Source organism: Myxocyprinus asiaticus, chromosome 24 (assembly GCF_019703515.2).
Source record: "Myxocyprinus asiaticus isolate MX2 ecotype Aquarium Trade chromosome 24, UBuf_Myxa_2, whole genome shotgun sequence".
In the NCBI taxonomy this organism is placed as follows: domain Eukaryota; kingdom Metazoa; phylum Chordata; class Actinopteri; order Cypriniformes; family Catostomidae; genus Myxocyprinus; species Myxocyprinus asiaticus.
In genome coordinates, this window is record NC_059367.1 from 5,723,635 (window position 1) to 5,751,491 (window position 27,857).

Sequence of the window (27,857 nt, forward strand, 5' to 3'; positions counted from 1 at the left end):
ATTTGAATGAACAACCATATATTTCCCTCTTATATTTCATAACAAAGTTTTTGAATGGATCGCTTGCACGCCAAATTAACCTAGGAGGTGAAAACTTGACAGTTTAACAATGGATTAATAAAAACAGTCAACCTACCCACAAATTGTGCTGCTGGCAATCCTAATAATTTTTGTTTGTCTTCGACATACACATACAGTATGTTGACGGAAAGCCCGGAGACTGAAACCCGCTCCGAAGGCACTGAAGTCCCGCTGCGCATACTCCTGACACGTCAAACATAAGCGGGGGCTATAAACATATGCTCTTAGATGTTGAGGCTTGCAGATGTTTGTTTTTTATATGGTACCACATTGTACTTGTGCTACTACTAAACACTAACGTCCTATTTACAATTTGATTCGGAACATGTCTTCTCGGATTAAACGGTACTTGACATTCAGACTGAGAGGAAGGCCGTGGTTTATGTGTTAACAGCACCCTCATGTGTACATAACATGCTTTACATGTAAAACCGATGAAATCACGTCTCTGTTATTTCTTGAAATAAGCTCACTGTTAATTTTTAACCGAAATATTTAGTCGAGCAAATTGTTAATGCCGGTTAATCGGTTAACCGGTTAACCGTCTACATCCCTAGTTACAAAGTTATCTTGAAGATCTTAGATAGTCATCTGTTGGAGACAATGGAGATATTTGGAGATGATATAGTACTATGGCTACTCTCCCTAGAAATGGCCGTTCAGCCAAGATGACTCAAAGGGCACACAGCAGAATGCTCAGTGAATAAAAATGAACCCTCAAGTGACAGCTAAAGACTTGAAGATATCATTGGACCTGGTTAACATCTCTGTTCATGAGTCTACTATACAGAAAACAGTAAACAGGCATGGTGTCTATGGCAGGACACCATGAAGGAAGCTGCTGCTTTCCAACAAAAACATTGCTGCATGCCTGAAGTTTGCTAAAGACCACCTTGATACCTCATAATGCTACTGGGAAAATGTTTTGTGGACTGATAAAACTAAGGTTGAATTTTTTGGGAAAAACTCAGCACTATGTATGGCATAAAAAGGACATACAAACATACAAACTTGAAAAACATCATCCCAACAGTGAAGTACGGGGGAGGGAGCATCATGATTTGGGGCTGCTTTGCTGCTTCAGGGCCTGGACCACTTGCCATCATCGAGGGAAAAATTGACAAGTTTATCAAGATGTCCTAGAGGATTATGTCAGGGTGCGCCAGCTGAAGCTCAGTAGAAGCTGGATGATGCATCAGGACAATGAGCATAAACATAGAAGTAAATCCACTACAGAATGGTTTAAAAAAAAAAAATGTGTTCAATAAAGACACAAAAGATTATAATTGTTTGTGTGATGTTAGCTTAACCACATTGTGTTTGTCTAAACTTGTGACTTTGATGAAGTTGAGATAACATTTTATGACCAATTAATGCAGAAAACCAGCTAATTCCAAAGGGTTCACATACTTTTTCTTGCCACTGTATGTAAACATTAGTTAATGCATTATGAACTAACATGAACTAACAATGAAAAATAAACTAATAAAATAAACAAATAAAGCAATCATAAACAAAGCAATAATTAAAAAATAAATCAATAGAAAACAAAGCAATAGTAAACAAATAAACCAATAATAAACCAATAAAGCAATAGTTAACAAATAAAGCATTAATTAATAAATAAATAGTAAACAAACAAAGCAATATTAAACAAATAAAATAATAGTACAAAAATAAAGCAATAATAAACAAAGCAATAAATAAAAAAATATGAATAGTAAACAAATAAAGCAATAACAAAGTAATAGTAAACAAATAAAGCAATATTAAACAAATAAAGCAATAATAAACAAATAAAGCAGTAGTAAACAAATAAAGCAATAATAAACAAAGCAATAACAAACAAATAAATCAATAGCAAACAAATAAAGCAATAATAAACAAACAAAGAAATACTAAACAAATAAAGCAATAATAAACAAAGCAATAGTAAACAAATAAAGCAATACTAATCAAATAAAGCAATAATACAAAAGCAATATTAAACAGATAAAGCAATAATAAACAAAACAAGCAAAAGAAAGCAAATAAAGCAATAATAAACAAAGCAATAGTAAACAAATAAAGCAATAATAAACAAAAAAGCAATAGTAAACAAATTAATCAATAGTAAACAAATAAAGCAATAGTAAACAAATAAAACAATAATAAACATATTTATCAATATTAAACAAATGTGCTTTGGGATTTATTATAAAAGCATGTCAACAGTCAAATTCTCTCAGTCACTGATCATTCTCTGTCTCTTTCTTTCTTTCTCTGTAGAAATGAGATTCGGGATGCTCACCTGGTTGAAGAGAGTGTAATGGAGGTCCTCAAGAGCAAAGCCGACTTCCGCCAATTCAAGCCGCGACCCTTCAACATGTGGGAGTTCTATAATAGAACAGGACATGACATCAAAGACATGCTTCTCTCCTGCCAGTTCAGAGGCTGTCCTTGCCGACCGGAAGACTTCAGCGTGGTGAGATACTCTAGAGATTCACAACAGCAGATTTCTTTGAGCTCGTTTAATTTGAAGTACTGCTTCCCCTAGAGTGCTGATTTGATACAGAGCTCTCCATGGTACTGAAAAGTTCAAAAGTTCTGAAAGAGCCAGAGGCATTTTTTAAGGTTTTAGCCAAATGGCTGTGTTGGGCTGTGTTATTTGACAGTCCTATCTTTCATGCCACCAGAATGAAATTTACAGCTTTCAGAATTCCCCAGGGATCACATTGTGTTGTAGTGGTCGACCGATATATCACAGAGGTCGATAAATCAGCCGATGTTCCGAATTTTTAATTATCAGCCAATACATTTTCCCATTTGGATTATTCGTTTTTCAAGCGACGGCGCCAAGAATTGCCTACTTGCATGTGAAGGAGCCGTCTGAGAAATGTAAATTACCAATCACAGTTTGTATTGTTGTTTATTTTATTTGTGGTGTTACCAAAATAATAGACCATTTAAATGGTTCCACATATCAGAGTCACGACAGACGCGTATGAGCTCATGTTTGAAGTGCTCGGGTGTTTCATTTTATCCTTTGTCTCTTTTCAACAGTTCCCTGAAACTGTTAACTGTCTTGCATATTGATAAAAAAGGCAAATATGTCATATATCATCTGCAAATATGCATATATCTTTTTTAAACTGATGTAATTCACAAACCTCATGAAACGTAGTTTTGTACCTGTAGCGCTTATATATATTCCTCTTAAGTGCGTTTTATAATATCTTGGATAAAAACTGTGTCCTTTTGACTCACGAATGTTGCACGACGGTCAGTTCATGACACTCCAAGCAGGCAATCCGGGCCGAGTAAACTGGAAGCGGTCAGTAGATTTTTTTTTTACAAAGTTAACATTTTGTGTGAGAGTTTGAGTAAATATAATGCTAAATAAAAGTAAATTCATTTTTTAGCCATTGTATGTATGTGTAATTTACTATTATATTAAATTGTGATATATTGGCATTATATCGGTCTATCGGCCACCCTGATCTCTGGATATCAGCATCGGTTATTAGTAAACCCATATCAGTTGACCTTTATTGTAATGTGTTGTTTCACAACATTAACAATATTTTGGACACAGTCAGGGCTGGACAATAAGGATAGCACATTAGCTGGTGTAATAGTTCAAGCCAGTTGACGGAACCGATACTTCAATTTAGACTGTGTGCGCATGTAGAGTTGGTGTTGAGCAAGTAGACAACAACTGAGCCTAATGAGGTGCAAAATTGTAATGATACTATTTTAAATTATATAATTGTAAATTTATAACAGATATAATTGCAAATTAATAATTGTACTATGACAGTGAGTACATGCATTAGGGGAAAGTTGTAAAAATGGAACCTGCTATTAAACCAGTGGCATGGGTTTCATGTGAACATTGTGGGGGACACGTTCCTATGACACCCCACCACCATAACCCCCAACAAACAAAATCAATGCTTACTTTTAAATCTACGGCAGCATTAAACAGCCTATTATTAGCTTTTCAGCAAAATGAAAGATTTATAATGTACAAAACAATTCATGAAACAACAAAAATGGAAAAGGTAATGTACAAAAATATCAAACCACTGTTATAGTCATGGGCGTCACTTTGTTTAAAAAGTTGTGGTGGTGGGGGAGGGAGGGGTTGCCACTTATAATACACAAACGAAATGGAAACTCCTGCTCAAAAACTGGCAGCGTTTCTTCTGCATTAGACACTTACCTGACGAAAGCTATTTCAAAAAGTGGTAGGGACAAATTTGGCCAAGGCAAAAAGTGGTAGGGATATATGTCCCACCGGTCCCACCCATAAATGACACCTATAGCCAACAAATATTGCAAATAATAAATTGTATAAATGTATTATATGGAAACCACATGTGAAAAGCTGCATCGATAAAAATGTGACAACATGACCCGACATTTTTATTTAATATTATGCCAGTGGGGTTTGATTATGTTCACATGTTTACTTAAGATCCAAAACAGAGATGATGATAATAACGAAAAGGTACTTGGGAGGACAGAATTCACAAAAAAACTGAGATTTTCTTTTAACTAGGTGTATGAAACCAACATTAAAAAATGACTTGTGACTCCAAATGATATTGTAACTGAAATATACCCCTTGTGACAACTATCCCCGGTCTCCTGTACATATTATCTTCCCTGGGAAGTGAACTTTTGACATGGCTAACGCCATGCTCCAGTTGAGCTACAGGAACACAAGTTAAAATTAAGTACAGAAAATATCTGTACTAATACATACAAATCTGGGTATTTATTGTTATTTGTGTTATTATTATAATCCTTATTGTTGAGTAACTATAGTAAAAGTACCTAGTAAAAGTAAAGCACTTGAGTAATTATACTTCATTACTATACTTAAGTATTATGTTTGGGGATTTGTACTTGAGTGCAATTTAAACTGAATACTTGTACTTTTACTTAATTACATTTTCAAGGAAAAAGTAATTTTCACTCATTACAATTTTATTTACACTTGAAAAGTACTCGTTCCATTTTTGCAGATCATTTTGTTCCGTCTTAAACTGGGCATCAGTGCACTTTGATTGGTTTGTTAGTATTAAGTTAAATGTTATTTAGTCTGCCAATTAGTTCTGTTCTAACATAAAATGTAATTGGCCACAACATGGTCATTGGTCATTGAGAAGCCACATCACATCTCACCACAATGCACAGCACCTTGACCTGTGCCTGAGACAAATTATAACGATTACTGGCAGATGGATGAACATGACTCAGCTGCTAGCACGGTCTAATCTGTCACCAGAGCAAGAGCAACTGGCTGGTAAATGTTTAGATTTCACTCACCAGTGAATTAATTGTGTAGTACAGTGATGGAGTATTCAGCAGCAAGATTTTCACTGTGTGTTGTACGTAAAAGTTGTATGTGTGTCCAAAGACGAGATACCCATTTGTCCATAAATAATGTCTCTTTTAATACTCTTTCTGTTCTTTGCAGTCAGTTGTTGATCAAAAACAACAAAAAATAAACATGTACTGCAATAACATAGCACAGATAAAGCCATTTGTGTCTCTTGTTAACTTTAGCTCATTTACAGACGCTCTTTACAGAAATGCGGGTTTCCTTAAAGAGACAGTACCGGTTTTTGCACGAGTTCAACAAATCAATGTAAATACCTGTGAATAGTACAAATTATGCAATTAAACTATAAACGTAACAAAATATAATATATGCAATATAGTATCATATTTATTGATTAAATACATTGATTTGTTCATTTTTAAAAAGCTAAAATGTGACAAATGATGAAAAACTCATGAAATATTATTATAAAAATATATATATTTTTGTAATGCACCTAGTTAGAAGGTCCCCTGTATAATTCACAGCATTAGTTGAGAGAGAATTTATTTCATATGTAAGCAAAAGGGACATTGTAACTGAAAAATACCCATATGAATCGATATTTAATCAAAATCGAATCAAATCGAGAGATTGTGAATTGGAATCGAATCAGGAAATCTGTATTAATACCCAGCCCTAGGCCCTAATGTAGTGAATTATTTTCCTTAAGTGGAGTTAGTAAGGATTCATACATGGTAAAATGTCTCCTTTGTCTTCCACTCACCAAGGAAATTTTCAAAAATCTGCCATCAAATCTGTTTTCATTCTTGCTAAGTTACTTTTACTTTTTAATACTTAAGTACAATTTAATGTGGTACTTTTTCACTTTCACTGAAGTATGTTTCTGGCTAGATACTTGGCCATTTAATTGAGTAAAATTATCCATACTTTCACTTAAGTATAATTTTCGAGTACTTTTTACACCCCTGTTCATTACTATGGTATATATAAAAGTACCATGTGAAATCTGACACTGACTCAGCCTTAAAGTTTCAACCCTATAAGCTCTTAGTGCAGATCTGAGTAGCAGCTCATTACTGAAAATGAGCACTGGTGCAAGAGTTCACAGTGACACTATAAAGATTATGATGCTGAAGAGGTTGCTTTGATGATGTAACTGTGTTTCTCTCCGAGTTTCCATGGCGACATGTGGATCTGATTCCCCCATGCCTGTCTAAAACATCTGAAGTCCTTTGTGTATTTGTGTGATTGTTTGCTGGTAATAATGCTCTACTTGCTCAAATGCCAAAATGAGTATATTGTACAGGGATTTTTCTTTATCTAAATATAAATGCTTGTATAACAGCATTAGTGGTTCCCTGATGAGGAAAGAGTCTCCAAAGAGCCAAACTGCTGGCAGATAAAGCAGGTTTCTTCTCCTCGATGATTTTTGAAAAAGTGCTTCGAATCACATTTGCACTAGGCTATTTTAAACTCCCACAGCAGGTCAGAAATACCCGGCAGCCTTTAAAATAGGTCAGTGTTAAATATTAGATGTTTGGTGTGAGGGGCGTGAGAGAGTCTAGGACATTCTATTCTTTATCTTCTGACTTTACTGACTCAGTCTTTTGGGAGAAAAATAGCTCAGAGAAGTGCACCAGACTTTGCGTAATTTTTAATGGCTCTCTTCTGTGGCTCTCTTCCGTTTAGGTTCACAGCCAGCTCTCTTTTTTCAGACTTCTATGAGTTTTATGGTTCCCAGCACTCTATAAGACACTATAGTGACAATTAAATGCTTGATGGGTTTAGTTCTAGAAGGAGGCTTGCTTGCTCCATTGGCCTTGATGACTGAAGTCATTTGGCATGACTGCAATTTATATACGCTCCAAGCTGTTTTTATTTGGCACTTTCTATGAATAGTGTACGCTTTAGTATCCTTGTAATAAAAATAAAAAAAATGCATTAATGGCACAAATCCTATTAAATTTACGGTATAAAACTGGCAGCTATGGTTGCCAGAAATTCACTGTAAAAATTACAGTAACAGGTAACACATGTGACACTAAAATACACTAAACGACATAAAAAGTAATAGTAAACACCTTAATGTATGTAACTGATATACAAAATAGAAAGAAACATAAAGATTTAAACAAAATACAATCAAATGTGAAGGGTCACGCAGTGACTTTGTTTGTATTGTCTTAAGAAATACACTGTTAACTAAAAGGTACAGTAAATGGTACAGTACGGAGCCCCTTAGAGGACATGGCGCAAATGTTTTTTTAGATAAATGTTAGTTTTGCTTGCCCTAGTAATAGTTTGCGTTCCCTCGCAATAGTTTTATGTTCTCTCGCAATAAATTTACCATGGTATTACTACAGTAACCATATTTTAACCTTGACATTTGTAGTAAAACCATAGAGATAATACAGGTAAACAAAAAATATGTAAATAAAAATAATTAATTTGTGGTTATTTGTAACTACAAGATTAAGCATGGTTAATCTATTGTAAAACCATGGTTACTATATTGATGTAGTGTATTTCCACCAAAAAAACATGGTTACTTAACTTACTTTTCATAGTTACTACAATATTACTATAGTAAAACCATGATTTCTACCAAAAACTGTGGTTACAACAGTCTACAATATTTCTATAGTAAAATCATTATAACCTCAAAATGTTTATTTTTATTGCCATAGTTTTTGTTTTCCTGTATTATCACAATCGTTTTACTACCAATATCATATTAAAGTATGGTTACTTAAGTAAAACCCTGGTAAACCATGGTAAAACTATTGCGAGGGAACGCAGAACTATTGCAAGGAAACGCAAAACTATTTCAGAAAAAATGTCCTCTAAGGGGTTCTGTAGGTTTCGCTATGAATATCATGGTTAAAATATGGTTACTGTAGTAAAACCATGGTAAATTAATTGCAAGAGAATGCAAAAATATTGCGAGTGCACACAAAACTTATTGCGGGGGAATGCCGCAAACTATTGCGGGGGTGGAATGAGCTTCCAGCCTTCACACGATCTGCTGATACCATCTCAACATTCAAGAACCAGCTGAAAACAAATCTGTTCTGTGAGCACTTAACCAATCCACACTAATTGTACATACTATTGAACTTAACTTGCACTTACTGTACACACACACAAAAAATAAAATCCTTCTCTTACTCCATCTTCTGTGCTAGCATCTATACGATTCCAGCCACCTTGAGAGCTTGGCAGTACAACACTAGATGTTGTTGAACTTTGTATGACAAAATGCTTGCTATGTTCCTCCTTTGTAAGTCGATTTGAATAAAAGCATCTGCTCAATGACTAAATGTAAATGTACATTTTGTAAATAATATAAAATAACATTCTTGCAAAATTTTTCACTGTAAACGTTAAGAAAACTACCAGTTAACCAATTAACTTATTTTTATTGTAGCACTTTTACATTTTTTTCTTCCCGTTAAAATTAAGAACATTTTTACAGTGTATTATCTAGCATAAAATTAACCTGGTATGAAAAGTAGGTCGTTTTAAACACATCAAAATCTGCATCCCGCCCCTTAAAATGGTGATTTAAAAATAGCTTGTCTAACTGCATGATTTTGCCCCATGACAAAATTTTTTACATTCCTTAAAATTGTGAAATCCAAGAATTTTTATACAAATTTTAGCTTTGACTGCATTCAGGTCAACGAATCAACCCTGTTATCTGTTATTTTGTAAGATAAAAAATAAAATAAAAAAATTATCAAACAAATACTTTTCTTAAATTTTATGGGAAATCTACGTTTATTAATAACTACAAACCCAGAACTATCTAGTCTGATATATATCTTTATTAAGGCTAAATTTGCAATTCTATCATCGGTTTTTTATAATTAATTTTTTTTAATCTATCAATTTTGTCCATTTATTACAGGCAAAAATATGATTACTTTTACTAGTATTACTATTTATATATGCTAGAAAATAACAAAACATTACACAAATCAGGGTTTTAAATTGTATTTAGACATTTGACACCCAAATTTGGGTTACAGGGTTGCAAAAATGGGGTTGTAAACCATATAAAATGAACTGAAAGTGAAACAGCTCATATAAAAATTAGTTTGATAATCAAAATTTTTTAAGGTTCTAAGCACCTCTTTTCAATGACCACTGGTTAAAAAGAAAAAAATATTTTTTTTTTTTTATGAGTTTCAGGCCCTAATCATGGAAAGTGCCTTTTATCTACTTTACCATTTAATTGAAATTTTATTTTGAAAGCACAAGGTTCAAGTGTACCAAAATAGAGAGACAGAGAGATTGAGAAAGAAAGAAGAGATAAAACACACACACACACACACACACACACACACACAATTCACTTTTCTGTACAGAGATTTCTTCTTTAATAACTAAAGACAATGTTTCAGATCTTCAGTTGCTCGCTGAATTATTGTGCAATGAATAATCGCACATGGTAATTAGACAGTGATTAAAGTGCCTTTGCATGCAGTCTGTACTCCCACCCCTCCTAAATGATGTTTACAGCTAATCATGACAGCTAATTGGGCTCTGGAGTGTTCCTGAGGAGACACCGGATGATTTGGGGGGGTGGGGGGGTGTTGCATGAGGAATGAGGACCAATGAGAAAACACTCACAGACTATTAAATACTAAAAGACTAATCTCTGAATCTTTAACACAGTTACTCTATTAAAATGCTTTTCAGACTTCATTATAATGTTGTTAATGCCAAAGAAGTAAGTGTAATACGGGAAGTGACAGCATCACAAAAATGATATATTTGGAAACATTTTGGCATGTTAGTCTGAATTTAAAATTACAATTACAATTTTTAAAAATAGATTTTTACATTTTTCTGGAGAAAATGTGAGTGGTGCTTGCCTGTGTAAGTCATGACCATAGTGCTGGGGGGTTGTGGATGGTTGCCAGGGTGTTGCTATGCAGTTGCTAGGGTGTTTTAGGTTGTTAAGATCTGGTGGGTGATAAAACAGGCTAAATAAATCCCATTTTCTTAAATTATTGGAGGGACTTGAGCCTTATTTAGAGACTAAAATATCATAGAGTATAGGGGTTGGGCTCTTTGACTTGGGTAAGTAGGAAACCACCTAGCAACCAGCCAGAACACCCTAGCAACTGCATAGCAACACGCTGGAAACCACTCACAACACCTTAGCACTGTGTTGGTGAATTTTGCATAGACATGCACCACTCGTTCATGTAAAAAAAAAAATCTAGTTTTCAATAGTGAATCATCAAAACGTTCTAACATGCTCTGATCTCTATGGTTAAAAATATCCTTGCCAATTTTATTAATTAGATACAGCATTTTATTTATGACATGCATCACAAAGTCCTTCATCTATCTCTTTCTGACTCCTGTTGGATTGGTGTAATCATTATTTCTTACAGCCCCTGTTGCACAAACCTCTCTCACCTAACAGGAACTTAAATCAGGCAGCTCTGTCAGACAGACGTGCCCTCATGGGGACCCACAGCCCACGGATAGTCATGATTCAGGTCAGCTGGTCAGTTAGACAGATTAGACAGATTTCAGAGAGAGTGAGATGCTACAGGGTTTGTTGCTAGAAATAGTAAATCTGATGCCTGAACAAGACTGAGTTAAACTGGAAATGCATGTCTGTAGATTGTTGATAGTTATACCATTGTGAGATGTTGCTAAACATTTGAGCATAAAAGGTTATGAATGCTGAATTAGAGCCGAATAAGGATTGCATTTGCTTTGTAGAACCAACACGTCACTGATATTTGAACACATTGAAATGTATCAATGTAGTCATAGGCAGAGAAGGCAATTGCCTAGGGCCTCTGCATTGAGGGGGGTTCCAAATCCCAAAACAGTCGTTGGGAATCACTGGATGGACTGTGAAACATTGTAACACTGTTAAAGGAATATTCTGGGTTCAATATAACTTAAGCTCAATCGAAAGCATTTGTGCCATAATTTTGACTCTACACTCCTTTTCTTTATTGAAAAAAAAAAAAAAAAAAAAAGCACAAATTGAAGTCACAGTTAGCCCTTTTCCACCGAAATTGCGATGGTTCTCGGTTTGTTCACGTCCGGGGCAATCTGGAGCCTATCGTAAATCGGCTGCGCTTTTCCACTGACTTGAAATCCGAACGGTGACGTCACAGGTTAGGTGGCTATGTGGTAGTTTTATGTAACTACCTCATACATAAACAAACATAGTGTGTCATAGTGTTTGTGTACAACTTTTACTTCTGTTTTTGAGGACATATTTAAACATAATGATAAATGCAATCCATCGTTAATACATTGCTCAACAAGATTACCAAAGATGACATCTACGCTCAAGACGACAGGTAACAAAATTACGTTATTTTATATGAACTTTTAATTGGGGCTTAACTTGCTAAGTACTATAAACTGTAACAGAGGAACTGTTGTTAACATTGGTGTAGCAGATGGTTATATTTGGATTTTTGCCATAGCATATCATATTATATTTACCTTTTGATTGAGAATCCCACTGGTTTACTTAACAGATGGCCGCACTCTTCCTAATTTAGTGAGTAGCTGGTTAAAAATCCCCTTACTGAACAAAACAATAAGATGAGAAGAGTGTAAGGGAAGCTAACAAAGTTGGCAAATTGAATAACTTACTGAGATCAGCTGGACACCAAACACCGGCATGCATCATTTCTTGCTGTATCTCCTCGAAGATTTTTTTTCTTTGCGACCTCTTTAGTTTATCTCGGATCTCCATAGAAGACGATTTCTCATTAGAGTGCTCGTTTTGTGCATGTTTCCCCAAAGCTTTTGATGTCTGACATTTTTGTATTTTGTATTTTTTATTTTCTATTGTTTTTATAGAGTAATACAGTACTCCTTGCTGCAGATGGTAGCTACTGTTGTTGTTTTGGAAAACTTTACCTGGTGAGGAAACATTTTCACGCCCTCCACCCCCTGACATAATCGGTTCCTGCGTAGAGACCAGCAAGCTTTTGGGAACCCGCACTCGAACCATGTCAGTAGAAAAGGGTTAAGTGAGGCACTTACAATGGAAGTTTGCACAGATTAAGATTTCCCAAGAATCGATACGGTATAGTACCACAAATTCACAGAAAATTTTAATATATTGACAAATATTAACAAAGATTTATAAATTCTATAAAAAATATATTGTTCATTGTTAGTTCATGATAATTAATGCATTAACTAATGTTAACGAATGGAACCTTAATGTAAAGTGTTGATGTCATTGCTGATTAAAATAGAATGTTCTGGCGAAAACTGGGACAATGTTGCAATGGATAATGTTGCGTTGTGTCACCGCAATAATTAAAATAAAATCTAGTTTAATGTTTGTAGTATTCTAGTTTCGATGAAACAATAGGGTACCCCCCAAGTTAAATTTGTTTGGTCTTATGGGGGTCCCTTAACTTTTATGGGGGGTCGGGGACTCCCCCAGCGCCCCCAACCCCACCTAACAATGGTTTCTTTAGATGTTAACACAGGTAGCAAGTTTTTTAGTTTAATATTTTTACAGTGTATCTTAGTGCATTCAAGTCATTGCATTATTATTATATTTACGAATTAAGCACACAAATGGCACCACAATATCAAAATCAAGAGTGGAAAACACTGGAATTTCCATGAGCCCAACTTTACGAGTTGGGGGCGTGTTGATTTAAGAATCATGGCAGAAGCAAATTGTTACTGGTAATAATTAAGTTTTACTTGAGGGTTTTGACTGCACAGTTTAGTTTGTATGCATTTGTGTTCTGTTAACGTAGAATAACAATGAAACTTGCCAGAAAATTAGACTCATTTAGCTGGTTTATGCAGTAACAAGCATTTGGACTAGAATACTAAAATATATAGATAAAGCATTAATTACATACCTAATGTGTGGCTTTGCACTTCATTTTGTTGCATTGGTGCTAAAAAACGCTTCCTGCCTTCGCTAGTAAGTTAAAAAGAGAGAAAGAAATATTCAGAAATGCAGAAATTACAAAACGGGTTTGTTCTTTCCGACTAAAATCACGTGAACGCACATCACATCGTATTTATGACTTGAACGCATCCACCATATTACTCGGTCAGTGTCAATACAAACACTTCTGCATGGTCACAAGCTCAGTGGACACAGCATAGTGTTGTTTTTATGGTAGGATTTGCAGTATTGATGCAGAATGTTTGTGTACTGCTCACAGTAACACTAATGGATGCTGATAGGGACAACAGGGGAGGTCACTTTGACTCAGGCCTGATGGATCACAGGAAACAGAACACAGATACTAAACCTCTCAGGTATTTACACACAAGCACATGATCAGATGATGGAGCTGTGTTTAAAGGGGAATGTTTCGAAATGCTTTAAATGTTTAATTAACAAAGAGAACACAGAAGCGGCACTGAGCCCTGGTTGTGTGTCCGTGTGTGTGTGTTTCTTGTTTCTCTCAGTGGGTGCTCTGTTTCCATAGGAACAAGCTCCTTTTAATAACTCTCAGCAGGTCTAAAATTAACTTTTTAGTTTTTTCCTTGTCTTGCTCTCTTATTTTCATTCTCTCCATAATTGTTTATGTCTCCTTAATTTTAACCCTGTAAAGCCTGACATACGAAAGTGTTGTCATAAAATTCTAATTTGACATTAAACAGTTTTAGTAGCATTAGACAAACAAAATAAAAATAAAAAGTTTGCACGTTTTTTTATTTTATATATATATATATATATATATATATATATATATATATATATATATATATATATATATATATATATATATATATAAAATAAAATAAAAAACGTGCAAACTTCTTTTTTTGTTTTTTTGATATATATATATATATATATATATATATATATATTCAAAATATCAATTATGATATATATATATCATAATTGATACATTAGGCTTTAAAGGCCATTATCCTCTGTCATTTATCCCAACAGTCACTTTTCACGCAAGTCCGCCGCCATTTTAAATAGATCGATATAAACATTGAAACCACTTTTTTCACAAATAACCACTAGAGTGTGCCATAAACATGTGAAACTTAAATAACATAGTTTGTTTGGCTCGTCAGCTTGAACAGAGAGTGAAACAGGGGCCATCAAATGTTGTGTATCATATTTGTTACAAACGGCTTTATAGGGTTAATACATTTCAGTTGGAATACAGAATCAACATGTTTTTCTTGTAATTTCAAATTATTTAGTTCTTATCATTTCACTTACATGGTCCAAATTAATTTATGTTGACCCTTCCAAAACAGTATTGTTTTGTGGTATAGCAATGGTATCAAATGGTGATACCATGGTACTTTGATATGTACCATGGGACTGAATGATTACCATATTCATGTACTCTGGTATTTACATGGGATTCCAAGGTAACATACTATAGTATTATGTTTTGCTTTTTGTTAGTGTACTGTATATGGATTCACAAATCCAGCGGTTTATGCATGCAAAACTGTTATTTATGTCTGTTAAAACATTATTTAGACAGTATTCCAAGGTACTTTAAAGAATACCATGGTATTACCATGGTACATGTCTTAAAATATGCTTTTAAACTTCAATAAGTCAGTCAGTCTGCACGATTTTATGTCAAAGCAGCACCAAGTGAAATCACAAAAATAAACTCCCCATTATTATTTGTCTATATTATTATCTTTATATTTTACTTATTTTTCTTGTGATATTGAAATTAAAGTTATCTTAACAAGACATGGCAGTAATAGTAATGCATGATCTCATTTTCCATTTAGATTTTACAGATAACTTGGAATTATTAATTAACTATCACCCTGGCACAATTAGCATAAATATTAGCAAAATATATTTTTTCTTTTGTTTTGTTTTTTTGTTTTTTTGGGTGGAGTGGTTATACCGTACTTTAGTTTTCTCTCACTCAGTGTCTGTATGGCTATGTGTGAGACCTTGTGTTTTGTTTTTTTTGTGTGTTTGTGTTTTCAGGTATTCACACGTTACGGGAAGTGTTACACCTTTAACTCTGGTAACAGCGGGCCGCCGCTGGTCAGTGTTAAAGGAGGAATGGGGAACGGTCTGGAGATAATGATGGACATTCAGCAGGATGAATATTTACCTGTGTGGGGAGAGACAGGTGAGAGAACACATGAGTAAACATCAGGCTATCACACGGCAGTATTGGGGAAGCTGTTTGTGTCAAGCTACAAGCTACTCATAATTTAAAGTACTTAAACTACAGTCAAGATAAAAAAAAAACGTATTTGCTACACTCTAAGCTACTAACTTAAAGTAGCGAACTACACTACACTATATTTTTAAGTCTAAGTTTCAATATATCATGATCTACAGTATCGAAGGCTTTAGATAAATCAATAAAAGGGGATGCACAATTATGTCCTTTATCAAGGGCCTCGATGATGTCATTCACGACCTTCATAGCAGCTGTAGTGGTACTGTGTTTTTACCTAAAGTCTGACTGGTTAACAGATAAAATATTATTTTCAGATAAATACAAAGACAATTGTTCACTGATAAGAGTTTCTAAAACCTTTGAAAGAACGCAGAGTTTAGAAACTGGTCTAAAGTTATCCAATTTAGTAGGATCACCACCTTTTAACAAATAATAGCAAAGGCATCCACATCTTTGGGATTTCATTTGAGTATAAGGAAAGATTAAAGATCTACGCTAATGGAGTTAGTGGATCTTTTAAAAAATAAAGGTTCTAATTGATCTGGACCAGCGGACTTATTTGTATCTAGTAATTTGAGAGCTGTTTGAACCTCATGGCTGGTAAGCTGTCGAAAACTAAAATTAAGACTCTTTAGACATCGCTCTCTGTAGTCAATATCTGATTTCAAATCAGTGATTTTAAGTGCCTGAAATAGAGATTCAGTATCAACAAAGTGCTTATTAAAACAATCAAGCATTTGAGCCTTATCTGAAATTTTGGTGAGGTTGTTCATTAGTCTGGTAGGTGTATCTACTAATTGCAAAATATTAAAGGCGTCACAGAATAATTAATTTCAACAGACAATGGATTCAGACAGTTCTAGTTAAAATCACCAATTAAAACGAGTTCCTTAAAGTTTAGTGATGACAAAAGACGCATTAAAGATGAAAAAGCATCGTTAGTTGGTGACGGAGGTCTATAACATCCTACAATAGTAAGTTTTAAATTCTTTGAGAAAACTAAATTAAGCGCAAGATGTTTAGAGATCGATTTGGATAACAGCAAAGTAACATCATATCTATTTTTTTTATATAAATTGCTATCCCACCTCTTCTTTTTGGGCGGTCAGTTCTAAATACTGTACATTATAATATGTCAAATGTCTTTCTCTAAAACCGAATTATTAAGCCAAGACTCAGAAATTACCAAAACATCTGTATCAGAATTGTTTGCCCATATATGCACCATATCCATTTTAGGAAGCAAGCTTCATACTTTGAGATTAATAAAACCTAAACCAGATCTAGACTTAAAATCTGCAGGAGTAGGGAAAGAATTGGTAATGTTATTGGGACCGGGATTTGGTGATACGTTCCCAGATATCAATAACAGAAATATTATCATGCTTCTTCGCATTACTGATTTAACAGATGAATCCTAATACACATTCATTGTCAGCCTTAATTATAATGTACTTCGGAAGGTCCACAAACACATAATTCAGCATATGCAAACTCAATCAAGAAAACATGAATGAACATCCCGTTTGATGTCCGATTGTTCCAACGCACAATTACCGATATATAATTATCCGGAGATGTAGAAGGATACTTGCTGGTGTTGTATCGAATTGTGTTCCCTGTCAAAATCTGTTTTCCCCTAGCCCCGATAGGGTATGGGGTTATGGTTATGGTTAGGGTAGGTAGGGTAGTGTAAGGCTAGGGTTAGGGTAGGTAGGGTACAGTAGGGTAGGGTAGGGAAGGGTTAGGCTTAGGTTTGTGCATGGGGCAACACATTCTGACAGCGGAGAATGTTACCATCAGATACTGTTCCCCCCATAAAGATCTGCTGGGGGAAAACAGATCATGATGGGGAAACAGAGTTCGACACACCAGGATTGGATTTTGTTTGATCGTTGGACAGGACGAATAATAAAGTTAACAAAATTGTTTGCACAACTCATCCTTGCTGCATTGTTTTTAGAAACCACAAGGTCTGCAGCCTGCAATCCACTAAACTTGATCCAGCCGGCCAGGCCAATAATGAAAAACCTGAAGTCAGGTTCCAAACAGCTGCAGGCCACGGCCCAGTCAGCCACGCATCCCTGATCGAAGCTAAAAAATCCTGATTCAGACAACAACGTCAATGTCTATCGTTCATCTAGACAGTTGTAATTGTTCATGCCACATTGTGCTGCGCCCCAAAAACAGCATCCACACACTGCATAGATTCTGAGCAAAAACAAACAGCCGGTCAGGCTAGTAGTGAAAAACCAGCAGTCAGGTCTCAGACAACTCCAGGTCGCAGACCCGAACCTGCCACTCGTCACGACCGAAACTGGAAATCCTGGTTCAAACAGTAACATTGATGTCTACCGCTCGTCTTAGCGAATGCCCTCGTCAAGCAGATTGCACTGTGCCCAATACACTTTCAAATAAAAGTTTACGAAATTTTCAAAGTTTCAAAAATAAAAATCATTATATAATCGTAAAAACAAACAGAGAACTACTGCACCAGACTATTTTCTGTAGATCAGTAAAAATAACAGTATTTACTGTATATGGCACAAAAACAATTAGGATATCAATTGTATCTTTTATATATATATATATATATATATATATATATATATATATATATATATATATATATATATATATATATGTATATATACTATACAGTATGTATAATATATGAACTATATTTTAGTGCTGTCAGTCGATTAAAATTTTTAATCACGATTAATCGCATAATTTTTTTTGTAGTTAATCGTGATTAATCGCACATTTAAAATGTGCTGAAATTTGACATATAACACTGCTTGTTGGAAAAAGTACCTTGTTACTTAAAAAGCTATACTGTTTTGAAAACAGCTAAAAGATTACATTAAGTTAGTAGCATCTACTTTTAGTTAGTTACTCCCCAAATCTGTCACACTGTAAGAACCCTATCTTCACTCTCTCTCTCTCTCTCTCTCTCTCTCTCTCTCTCTCCTACAGATGAGTCGTCATTTGAGGCAGGAATCAAAGTTCAGATCCACAGTCAAGATGAGCCTCCGTTTATAGATCAGCTAGGCTTCGGAGTCGCACCAGGATTCCAAACGTTTGTTTCCTGTCAAGAGCAGCGAGTAGGTGTTGTGTTAATATGTGATTCACTTGGATAATTTTTTCACTGTTGTTTCATCACTGGTGATATTTTTTTTAGCTGATATATCTTCCTGCTCCATGGGGGAGCTGCAAGTCAAGTTCACCGAGCTCAGATTACTTTAAAGCATACAGCATCAGTGCCTGTCGTACAGACTGCGAGACGCGTTACCTGGTGGAAAACTGCAACTGTCGTATGGTGCACATGCCTGGTGAGTTCCTGCACCACAAACTGAAAAAATTGGAAAAATAAAGGTTGTTTTCAAACAGCTTTCCTGAATGCTCCCTCCATATGCTATTGGTCGAACTCACACCATTGGTTGATCAAACTAACAAAGCAATGTTTGAAAGCACCACAGAGCTTCACTCTGTTTAAATTTTTAAGGGATGACAATCTACAAATGGGTTACTTATAGTTACTATATCTCTGCATACACTGCCTGGCCAAAATAAAGTAGCATACTCTAATATTTCATTGGACCGCCTTTAGCTTTGATTACCGCGCATTCATCATGGCATTGTTTCGACAACCTTATGCAATGTCACAACATTTATTTCCATCCAGAGTTGCATACATTTTTGGCCGAGATCTTGTATTGATGACGGGAGAGTCGAACCACTCTGTAAAGTCTTCTCCAGCACATCCCAAAGACTTTCAATGGGGGTTAAGGTCAGGACTCTGTGGTGGCCAATTCATGTGTGAAAATGATTCTTCATGCTCCCTGAACCACTCTTTCACAATTTTAGCCCGATTAATCTTGGCATTGTCATCCTGGAATTTGCCCGTGCCGTCAGGGAAGAAAAAATCCATTGATGGGATAACCTGGTCATTCAGTACATTCAGGTAGTCAGCTAACTTCATTTTATTGCTGCATAATGTTGCTGAGCCTAGACCTGACCAGTTGAAGCAACCCCAGATCATAACACTGCCTCCAGAGGCTCATACAGTGGGCACTATGCATGACGGGTGCATCGCTTCATGCGCTTCCCTTCTTACCCTGACGCGCCCATCGCTTTGGAATAGGGTAAATCTGGACTCATCAGACCATATGACCCTTATCCATTGCTCCACAGTCCAATCTTTATGCTCCCTAGCAAATTTAAGTCGTTTTTTTCCGATTACAATCACTAACAAGTGGCTTTCTTGTGGACACAGTAGTTTAGTCCCAATACTGTAAGTTCTTGTCGCATTGTGCATGTGGAAATGCTCCTACTTTCACTATTAAACATTTCTGTGAGTTCTGCTGTCGATTTTTTACGATGTGACTTCACCAAGAGTTTTAGTGATCTCCGATCATGACCACATTTTTTCCACGAAGCTTATGGTTCACCACTTTCCTTCCAGGTTTTATTAATGCGCTGGACAGTTCTTAACCCAATTCCAGTGATTTCAGCAATCTCCTTAGTTGTTTTCTTTGCTTGATGCAGGCCAATACTTCGCCCCTACTGAAACACAGTAACATCTTTTCCACGACCACGGGATACGTCTTCCAACATGGATGTGAGAAGCTACACACTGCATCAGTTAGGGTTAAAAGAACTGTTGCCAGCTGAAACATATTAATCACTGCTTTAATGATCAAATCATAGGCTCTTAATTATATGCTTATTTAAATCCAAACGGCGCCTTTCTTTTTTTTTTTTTTTTTTTGGCCAGGTAGTGTAGTTCACTACTACTACCTGTAGGAGTAGTTCACCCAAAAATTAAAAATCTCTCATCATTTACTCACCCCCATGCCATCCCAGATGTAAATTACTTTCTTTCTTCTGCAGAACACAAACAAAGATTTTTAGAAGAATATCCCTGCTGTGTTGGTCCATTCAGTGCAAGTGAATGGTGACCAGAAATTTGAAGCTCCAAAAAGCGCATAAAGGCTGCATAAAATCAGTGGTTTAATTTCAGTGGTTTAATCCATGTCTTATGCGGTGATCTAATCGGTTTGGGGTGAGAACAGACCAAAATGTAACTCCTTTTTCACTATAAATCTTGACATCTAAAGTCTGTAGGCACAATTATGATTTCAAGTTCGATTACACTTCCTAATGCCATCTAGCGCTCTGTGCATGCTTCAAGCACTTGGAAGTGTGATAAAGCTTGAAATCATGATCGTGCCTAGAGACTGCAGATGTCATGAGTACATGAGTACATGAGTACAAAAGCTCTATGGTGAAATATATGGAGAAAAAGGAGTTTTGGTCTGTTCTCACCCAAAACTGATTACATCTCTTCGGAAGACCTGGATTAAAGAGTCATTTTGGAGCTTCAAAGTTTTGGTCACCATTCACTTGCATTGTACGGGCCTACAGAGCTGAGATATTCTTCTAAAATCTTTGTTTGTGTTCAGCAGAAGAAAAAAAGTTATACACATCTAGGATGGCATGAGGATAAGTAAATGATGAGAGAATATAAAAGTTTTGGTGAACTATTCCTTTAAACTGGTATATGAAAACGTATTGTAACAGAAAAATTACACACATCATTTTTCAAACAGTACTTAGTTTGATAAATTCACAAAGAACACTTAACATGCACTTGGCAATCATAGGCAATTTTTCAATGACAACACTTAAAGTAGCTTATTTAATGCCACAGATACTCTAATGCTAGTTATACTAATTTTACAGTTCATAAGGAACCGTCAGGCCAATTTTGATAAAGTGGATGGATGAAGCAATTTGAGGTTTCATTTGACACATATTGTTGTGTTGCGAAATGAAACCTCAAATTGCTCCATCCACTGTCTATGACCTTCTGTTTCTTATAAGGCATTGTGCACTTGTTAATTACAAGTTATTATTCTTAAAGGGACAGAGCAGCCAAAAATGAAAATTCTGTCATCATTTACTCACCATGATGTTGTTCCAACCAAACATGCATCACTTTCTTTCTTCTGTGGGGTACAAATGGAGATATTTAAAAGAATGTGTATGCTGATCTTTTTTGTACGATAAAAGTTCATTAGAACAGGGGCTGTCAAGCTTTAAAAATGACCAAAAAAAAAAAAAATGCACCATAAAGGTATTATAAAAGTAGTCCATGTGAAGTCATCTGCAGTGATACGATACAGGACAAATCTTTTATGTCAAACCTGCCTTCATGTTTAAATTACAGCGCACGTGTTGTATTGGCCATTTTTATGGTGCTTTTTTGTCCTTGTCGGAGCTCCCTTTTCCTTTTCATTTTATGGAAAAGATTAGCCTGGGCATTCTACTAAATATCTCATTTTGTATTACACGGAAGATGGAAAGTCCTACATGTTCAGAAAGAGTGAGTAAATGACAACAGAATTGTACATTTTGGTGAACTATTCCGGTATTGAAGATATTTACTGTCCTCACAGGTGATGCACCATACTGCACCCCTGTGCTATATAAGGAATGTGCACATCCAGCGCTTGGTATGAAACTTTTATTATTAAGCTTTATGTTACTCTTACGTTATGTTACCCATTACTTTACTGCATTAAATTCTACAATGAAGCTCTGCGCTCACAGCTTTAATGTGCCTTTCAGTTTCACCATCATTTTAATGTCTGCAATGCAATGATTTGTGTATCTTGTTGTTACGGTTGCACAGATTTCCTCTTTGAAGTGGACAATGACTACTGCTCATGCGAGACTCCGTGCAACATCACTCGCTACAGTAAAGAGCTCTCCTTCGTCAAGATCCCCAGCAAAGCGTCAGTCAAATACCTAGCAAAGAAGTACAGCAAATCGGAGAACTACATAGCGTGAGTGTTGCACACACATTTATTTGTTGCCGTAGTGACACAGTGCATGTTTTCTGTCACAGCTGGGAGGTGAAGCTAGGCCACGTCCACACTTATACGTTTTCGGTTGAAAACGCATGAATTTGCTATATTTGTTTACACCTTTACATCCAGACTAAATTTTTACATAGTTTTTTGTTTTAGTCACAGTCTTTTGACAAAAATTTCCTTTAAATGTAATCAATATTTTGTAATGTCATAATTATTCATTTTAGTCAGTTTTACTTTGACTAAAATTGCATATATGATTTTAGTCCATGAAAATAGCTGACAATATAAAATATAAAACTATGAAAATATTTTTAGTTGATGATAATGTGCAAAATGGCAAAATCGTGTGTCAAACTTTAAAAGGTCAAACTTTAACAGAGCAAACTTCAATCAAATATTCAAAAATTTAGAAGAATATATAAACATTAAACATGTATCAAACATAAAAGACAACAAAATAGGCTACTACAACTCTCCTCGTTGTGAAAACCTGTGCTCCTCACATTGTTTGTGCACTGATTGCAAACTGTTAATATCTTTCAGTATTGTTTTTTTCTCGTCCCATTTTCGTCAACAGTGGGTTATTATTAAAATAGTTTAATTATCGCCAGGTTAGTGACTCCAGCCAGGTCTCCTAAGCAACCAAATTGGCCCGGTTGCTAGGGAGGGTAGAGTCACATGGGGTAACCTCCTCGTGGTTGCTATAATGTGGTTCGTTCTCGGTGGGGCGCGTGGTGAGTTGAGCGCGGATGCCGTGGTGGATGGCGTGAAGCCTCCATACGCGCTATGTCTCCATGGCAACGCGCTCAACAAGCCACATGATAAGATGCACGGGTTGATGGTCTCAGACGCGGAGGCAACTGGGATTCATCCTCCGCCACCCGGATTGAGGCGAATCATTGCGCGACCACGAGGACTTAAAAGCGCACTGGGAATTGGGCATTCCAAAATTGGGTGAAAACGGGGGGAAATTCCCCCCCCCCAAAAAACTAATTATCGCCATGTTGCGTCTTTTTCGTCTTGACTTTGTTATTGCTGACAAAATCAAAAAACCCTTCGTCAATGAACATTTTCATCAGTAATTTCGTTTACGAGATTAACAATGCTCTCAACCACAGGAACAGCATTGTCCTTCACTGAAAACTGCGACTTTTGAAAATGCTCTTTAGCACCAGGTACTTTGGAAAAAGGCCAAAATTAGTAAACGGAAAACAGAGTTATCAACTGGAAACCTATTAGTGTGGATGTGACCTTAGTTTCTCAGTAACAGTTCAATTCACTGTTATATTATAAATAAAAATTAGGAACATCACAAGCAGTTTGCAAGAGCCAACAGTTTCTGTATCTGTATAATATCTGCATTCTAACAAGATTCAAGAGTAAAGAGTAGTACAGAAGCTACATCAGAAGAAATGCAAATTAGCAGACAAAAATAGTTTTTTTTTTTCAGGATTTTCTTCAAATAGAAAGTGCTTTTATGGTTGTAGTCTGGTTAAGTGCTCATGGAAAAACTGGAAAGTGACTTGACATGTTGAACTGTGTTGTATGCTCTGCAGTGAGAATGTTTTGGTGCTGGACGTGTTCTTTGAAGCTTTAAACTATGAAACCATCGAGCAAAGAAAAGCTTATGAGGTGGCTGGTCTGTTGGGTAAGTCAGATGTTACTTCCTTGATAATGTACTGTTGATCTTTTTGCATCTACAGTGCTTCAGCTCAGTCTTTGTTTGTAGGTGATATTGGAGGACAGATGGGGCTTTTCATTGGCGCTAGTGTTCTTACGATTTTGGAGCTTTTTGACTACCTTTATGAGGTACGGTCCTTACAGTAATGTATCAGTTTTCTGTCCTGCCATAAAGCTTGGTTTTATTTCAGTGATGAAATTTTTATAGTTTACTAAAGGAGTAGTTCTTCCAAAAATAAACAATTTACTCACCTTATAATGTCCCAAACCTGTATGACTTTCTTTCTTCCATGGAGCACAAAAGAAGTTTAATCTCAGTGCTGCTCTTTTTTTAAACAATAAAAGCATATAGTGACCAGTGATTGTCAAGCTCCAAAACAGACAAAAAAAAAAAAAAAAAGTAGTCCATGTGGCTCATGCACTTTATACCAAGTCTTCTGAAGCCATGCAATAGATTTGTGCGAGGAATTGATCAAAATTTAAGCTGTTATCTACTGAAAATCTTCCTTTCTGTTGTAGCTCTGAAATCTCATTCACGTTTGCGTATATATTCAAATATGCCGTGTTAAGACACTTGGGTGAGAGCGATGGGTTTGACGTCAAGGAGCACATTTACATTCACGTTCTTATGCGATTATGCCTATGCCGATTATTGACAATTATGTTGACAATGTGTACTGTAAGGTCATGTATACAGCTTAAACAGTGTTCTTTTTTCGGGGTAAGTTTCATAAACAGTTTGAGCAAAAACTGATTGGCAAACATCGTTTTTTAAAGTCGATTAAAAAAATTAATTGCGATTAATCACATAATTTTCTGTAGTAAATAACGATTAATCACAGATTTTGAAAGTGTTGAAGTTTGACTCTAAATATATTTATTTTCCTGTCAAAATGCATTTATTTCCTTCTTATGAAAGAAAACAAAACAATATGTATCAATATAATGCTTTATTTAATTCATTTTTTGATTTTTCCCCTTTTTCTCCCAATTTGGAATGCCCAATTCCCAATGTGCTTTTTTTAAGACCTTGTGGTCGTGTAGTGATTTGCCTCAGTCCAGGTGGTGGAGGACAAATCCCAGTTGCCTCCGTGTCTGAGACCGTCAACCTGTGCATCTTATCATGTGGCTTGTTGAGTGCGTTGCCACGGAGACATAACACGTGTGGAGGCTTCATGCCATCCACCGCAGCAACCATGCTCAACTCACCACGTGCCCCACTGAGAACGAACCACATTATAGCGACCACGAGGAGGTTACCCCATGTGACTCTACCCTCCCTAGCAACTGGGCCAATTTGGTTGCTTAGGAGACCTGGCTGGAGTCACTCAGCACGCCCTGGGATTCGAACTGGCAAACTAGCGAACTCCAGGGGTGGTAGCCAGTGTATTTTACCACTGAGCTACCCAGGCCCCCAATATAATGCTTTATTAACATATTCCAAACAAAGCCTTCCACAGTATAAATATAGAAATGTACTAAAATAGCTCCAATTCAAGTAACATCAAATATTTCCCAAAGTCTAAGTGGGAGTTTGATTAACTAAAAGAACTAGTCTCCTGATCGGTTGCATTTTCATTGCAATGGGCATTAAATCTCTTAAATTCTCATCCTCCACAATATTAATCAGCCGGTAGACTGTGGCTATCCGCTTTGTTATAGCAATCATGAAGCCAAATTTCTTGCATTGTCGTTTTTTAATAAGCTGATTTTTATGGTAATCAACGCATTCCTGTGCATGTTAACGTGCTCAGTGATGCTGAGCTCCATTGGTTCTTGCGTATATCATGATCAGTTGTGACTCGAAAAAATTTAACGTGTTAGTGTTCCAAGATACAAAGAAAGTCAAACAGTAGCGACAAGGGGGTGAGTACATGACTATTTCTAGAACTATCCCTTTAAAGAAAACGACCCAGTTCTCTTTGTCTTTCTCTTTCACTTTTTTCTTTCTTTCATCAATCAAGGTAATGAAATACCGATTATGCCGCTGTTCTGACAAGAAACATCACAACAACAACAACAGCGATCATGGCACTGTACTTAGCCTGGATGATGTTAAATGTCATGTCAGTAAATTTCATTAACATTCCTGCAATATTCCAGCTATTCGCCTGCCACTCATTTTCAGATTACATTCTACGTTTAGCAGGTCATATATTTTATGACATCACAACACCAGCACAGTTTGTCTGTTCTACAGACTGTACTTGCATCTTCTGGTCATACTCTCTTTTAGGCTGTAAGAATTTTTGAAATGTTTTGTGGTTTTCCAAACAACTGTATATGCAGTTATCGCTAAGGCAGGAATGTAAGTAACATAAAATATTCATTAAATGGTTTAAATCTTCTGTGTGTCAGGCCTTTACAATAGAAATGTGTCTGCCAGCTTGAGGGGTTACTGTATGTCATATTTTATTAATTCAGTGCATTTTAATGGCTATGATATGGCTGTAAATGCATTGTGACAGAAAATTAATTGCACGGGCCACGTCTAAGAGGGAACGGCACTTTGCAAAGGCCTGTAAGTGCTTAGAGCTACAGGATCTATGATATGAGCATAATATAATCGGCCAGTGTCAGTTCAGAGCAACCACCCACAGATATTCCCAGGGGGTGCGTGTGAGCTCGGCAAGACTTTTGTACGCAATGCCATGTTTGTTGCAGGCGTATGCATGTGCGTGTATGTGTCCTGTGCATGTCCGTAGATGTGTCTGTTAATGTTGTGTGTCATTGTTTCTATTGGCTCTGTGTGTGTATGTGTGTGTGTTTGTGTGTACAGGTTTTACTATGGTCCCCACAAGGATAGTAAAACCTGAGATCACCTACGTTGTGAGGACCTGCCAGTGGTCCTCACAAGGGAAATGGCACATTAAATTATGTTTTTTTGAAAATGTAAAAATGCAAAAAGTTTTCTGTGAGGGTTAGGTTTAGGGGATATAATCTATAGTTTCTACAGTATAAAAATCATTATGTCTATGGAGGGTCCTCATAAGGATAGCTAAACCAACGTGTGTGTGTGTGTGTGTGTGTGTGTGTGTGTGTGTGTGTGTGTGTGTGTGTGTGAGCTTGACTTGCGCATGCATGGATGTGTATGTCTGTTTGTAAATGTCTTTGTGCATGTATATATTACACGTGATAATCACTAGAATGGATGAGGAAAAGTTATAGTGACAGGATGTTTGGTAGTTTTAAAATGGGAAATTATGTATTTTGTAAGTCTGTGATGCACATGAAATGTGTCGAATGCCAGCTGATAGAATGTATAGTTTTCTTAATTTTGCTGTAGTGTTTATGGCAATTTTTCAATTTCTGATTTAAATTTATGAGATACACTACACTATACTATACTAATCTCATATACAGCAGACTACTGTCTGATTTGTTTTCATTAAGAACCAATATTCTATATTTAAGTTAAATGTTTGTCAAAGAGCAAGAGTATTAAATGTACTAATAACATTGTTCAATTGGTACATTTCTGTATTCTTTTGATGTTTATCATGTGGCTGTAATAAAATATTATTTTTATATGTATAAACATGCTTACTTACTCTTAACTGTCCTTTGTGCATCCATCAGTTGTAATGGTATAATTATGTAAAGATCAAACCTTTTCCTGCAAAAAAATAAATAAATAAAAATAAAATATAATTGAATAAAGGAATTCCTTCCCTGAGCCTGCACAATTTCTGCCATGGGACTTTGGGA

At 35.9% G+C, this 27,857-nt stretch overlaps 1 protein-coding gene across 1 annotated transcript in view; it reads left to right on the forward strand.

The window, feature by feature from the left end:
* asic1a (acid-sensing (proton-gated) ion channel 1a) overlaps window positions 1-27,804 on the forward strand; it is a 34,118-nt gene extending 6,314 nt beyond the window's left edge. Inside the window, exons 3-11 of the mRNA XM_051652800.1 lie at window positions 2,350-2,545; window positions 15,381-15,528; window positions 18,565-18,692; window positions 18,770-18,920; window positions 22,050-22,106; window positions 22,286-22,439; window positions 24,026-24,117; window positions 24,199-24,278; window positions 26,114-27,804. Of these exons, the coding sequence (XP_051508760.1) occupies window positions 2,350-2,545; window positions 15,381-15,528; window positions 18,565-18,692; window positions 18,770-18,920; window positions 22,050-22,106; window positions 22,286-22,439; window positions 24,026-24,117; window positions 24,199-24,278; window positions 26,114-26,233 (1,126 nt within the window). The 3' untranslated portion in view covers window positions 26,234-27,804. The remainder of the gene's footprint in view (window positions 1-2,349; window positions 2,546-15,380; window positions 15,529-18,564; window positions 18,693-18,769; window positions 18,921-22,049; window positions 22,107-22,285; window positions 22,440-24,025; window positions 24,118-24,198; window positions 24,279-26,113) is intronic.
* Window positions 27,805-27,857: the final 53 nt, after the last annotated feature.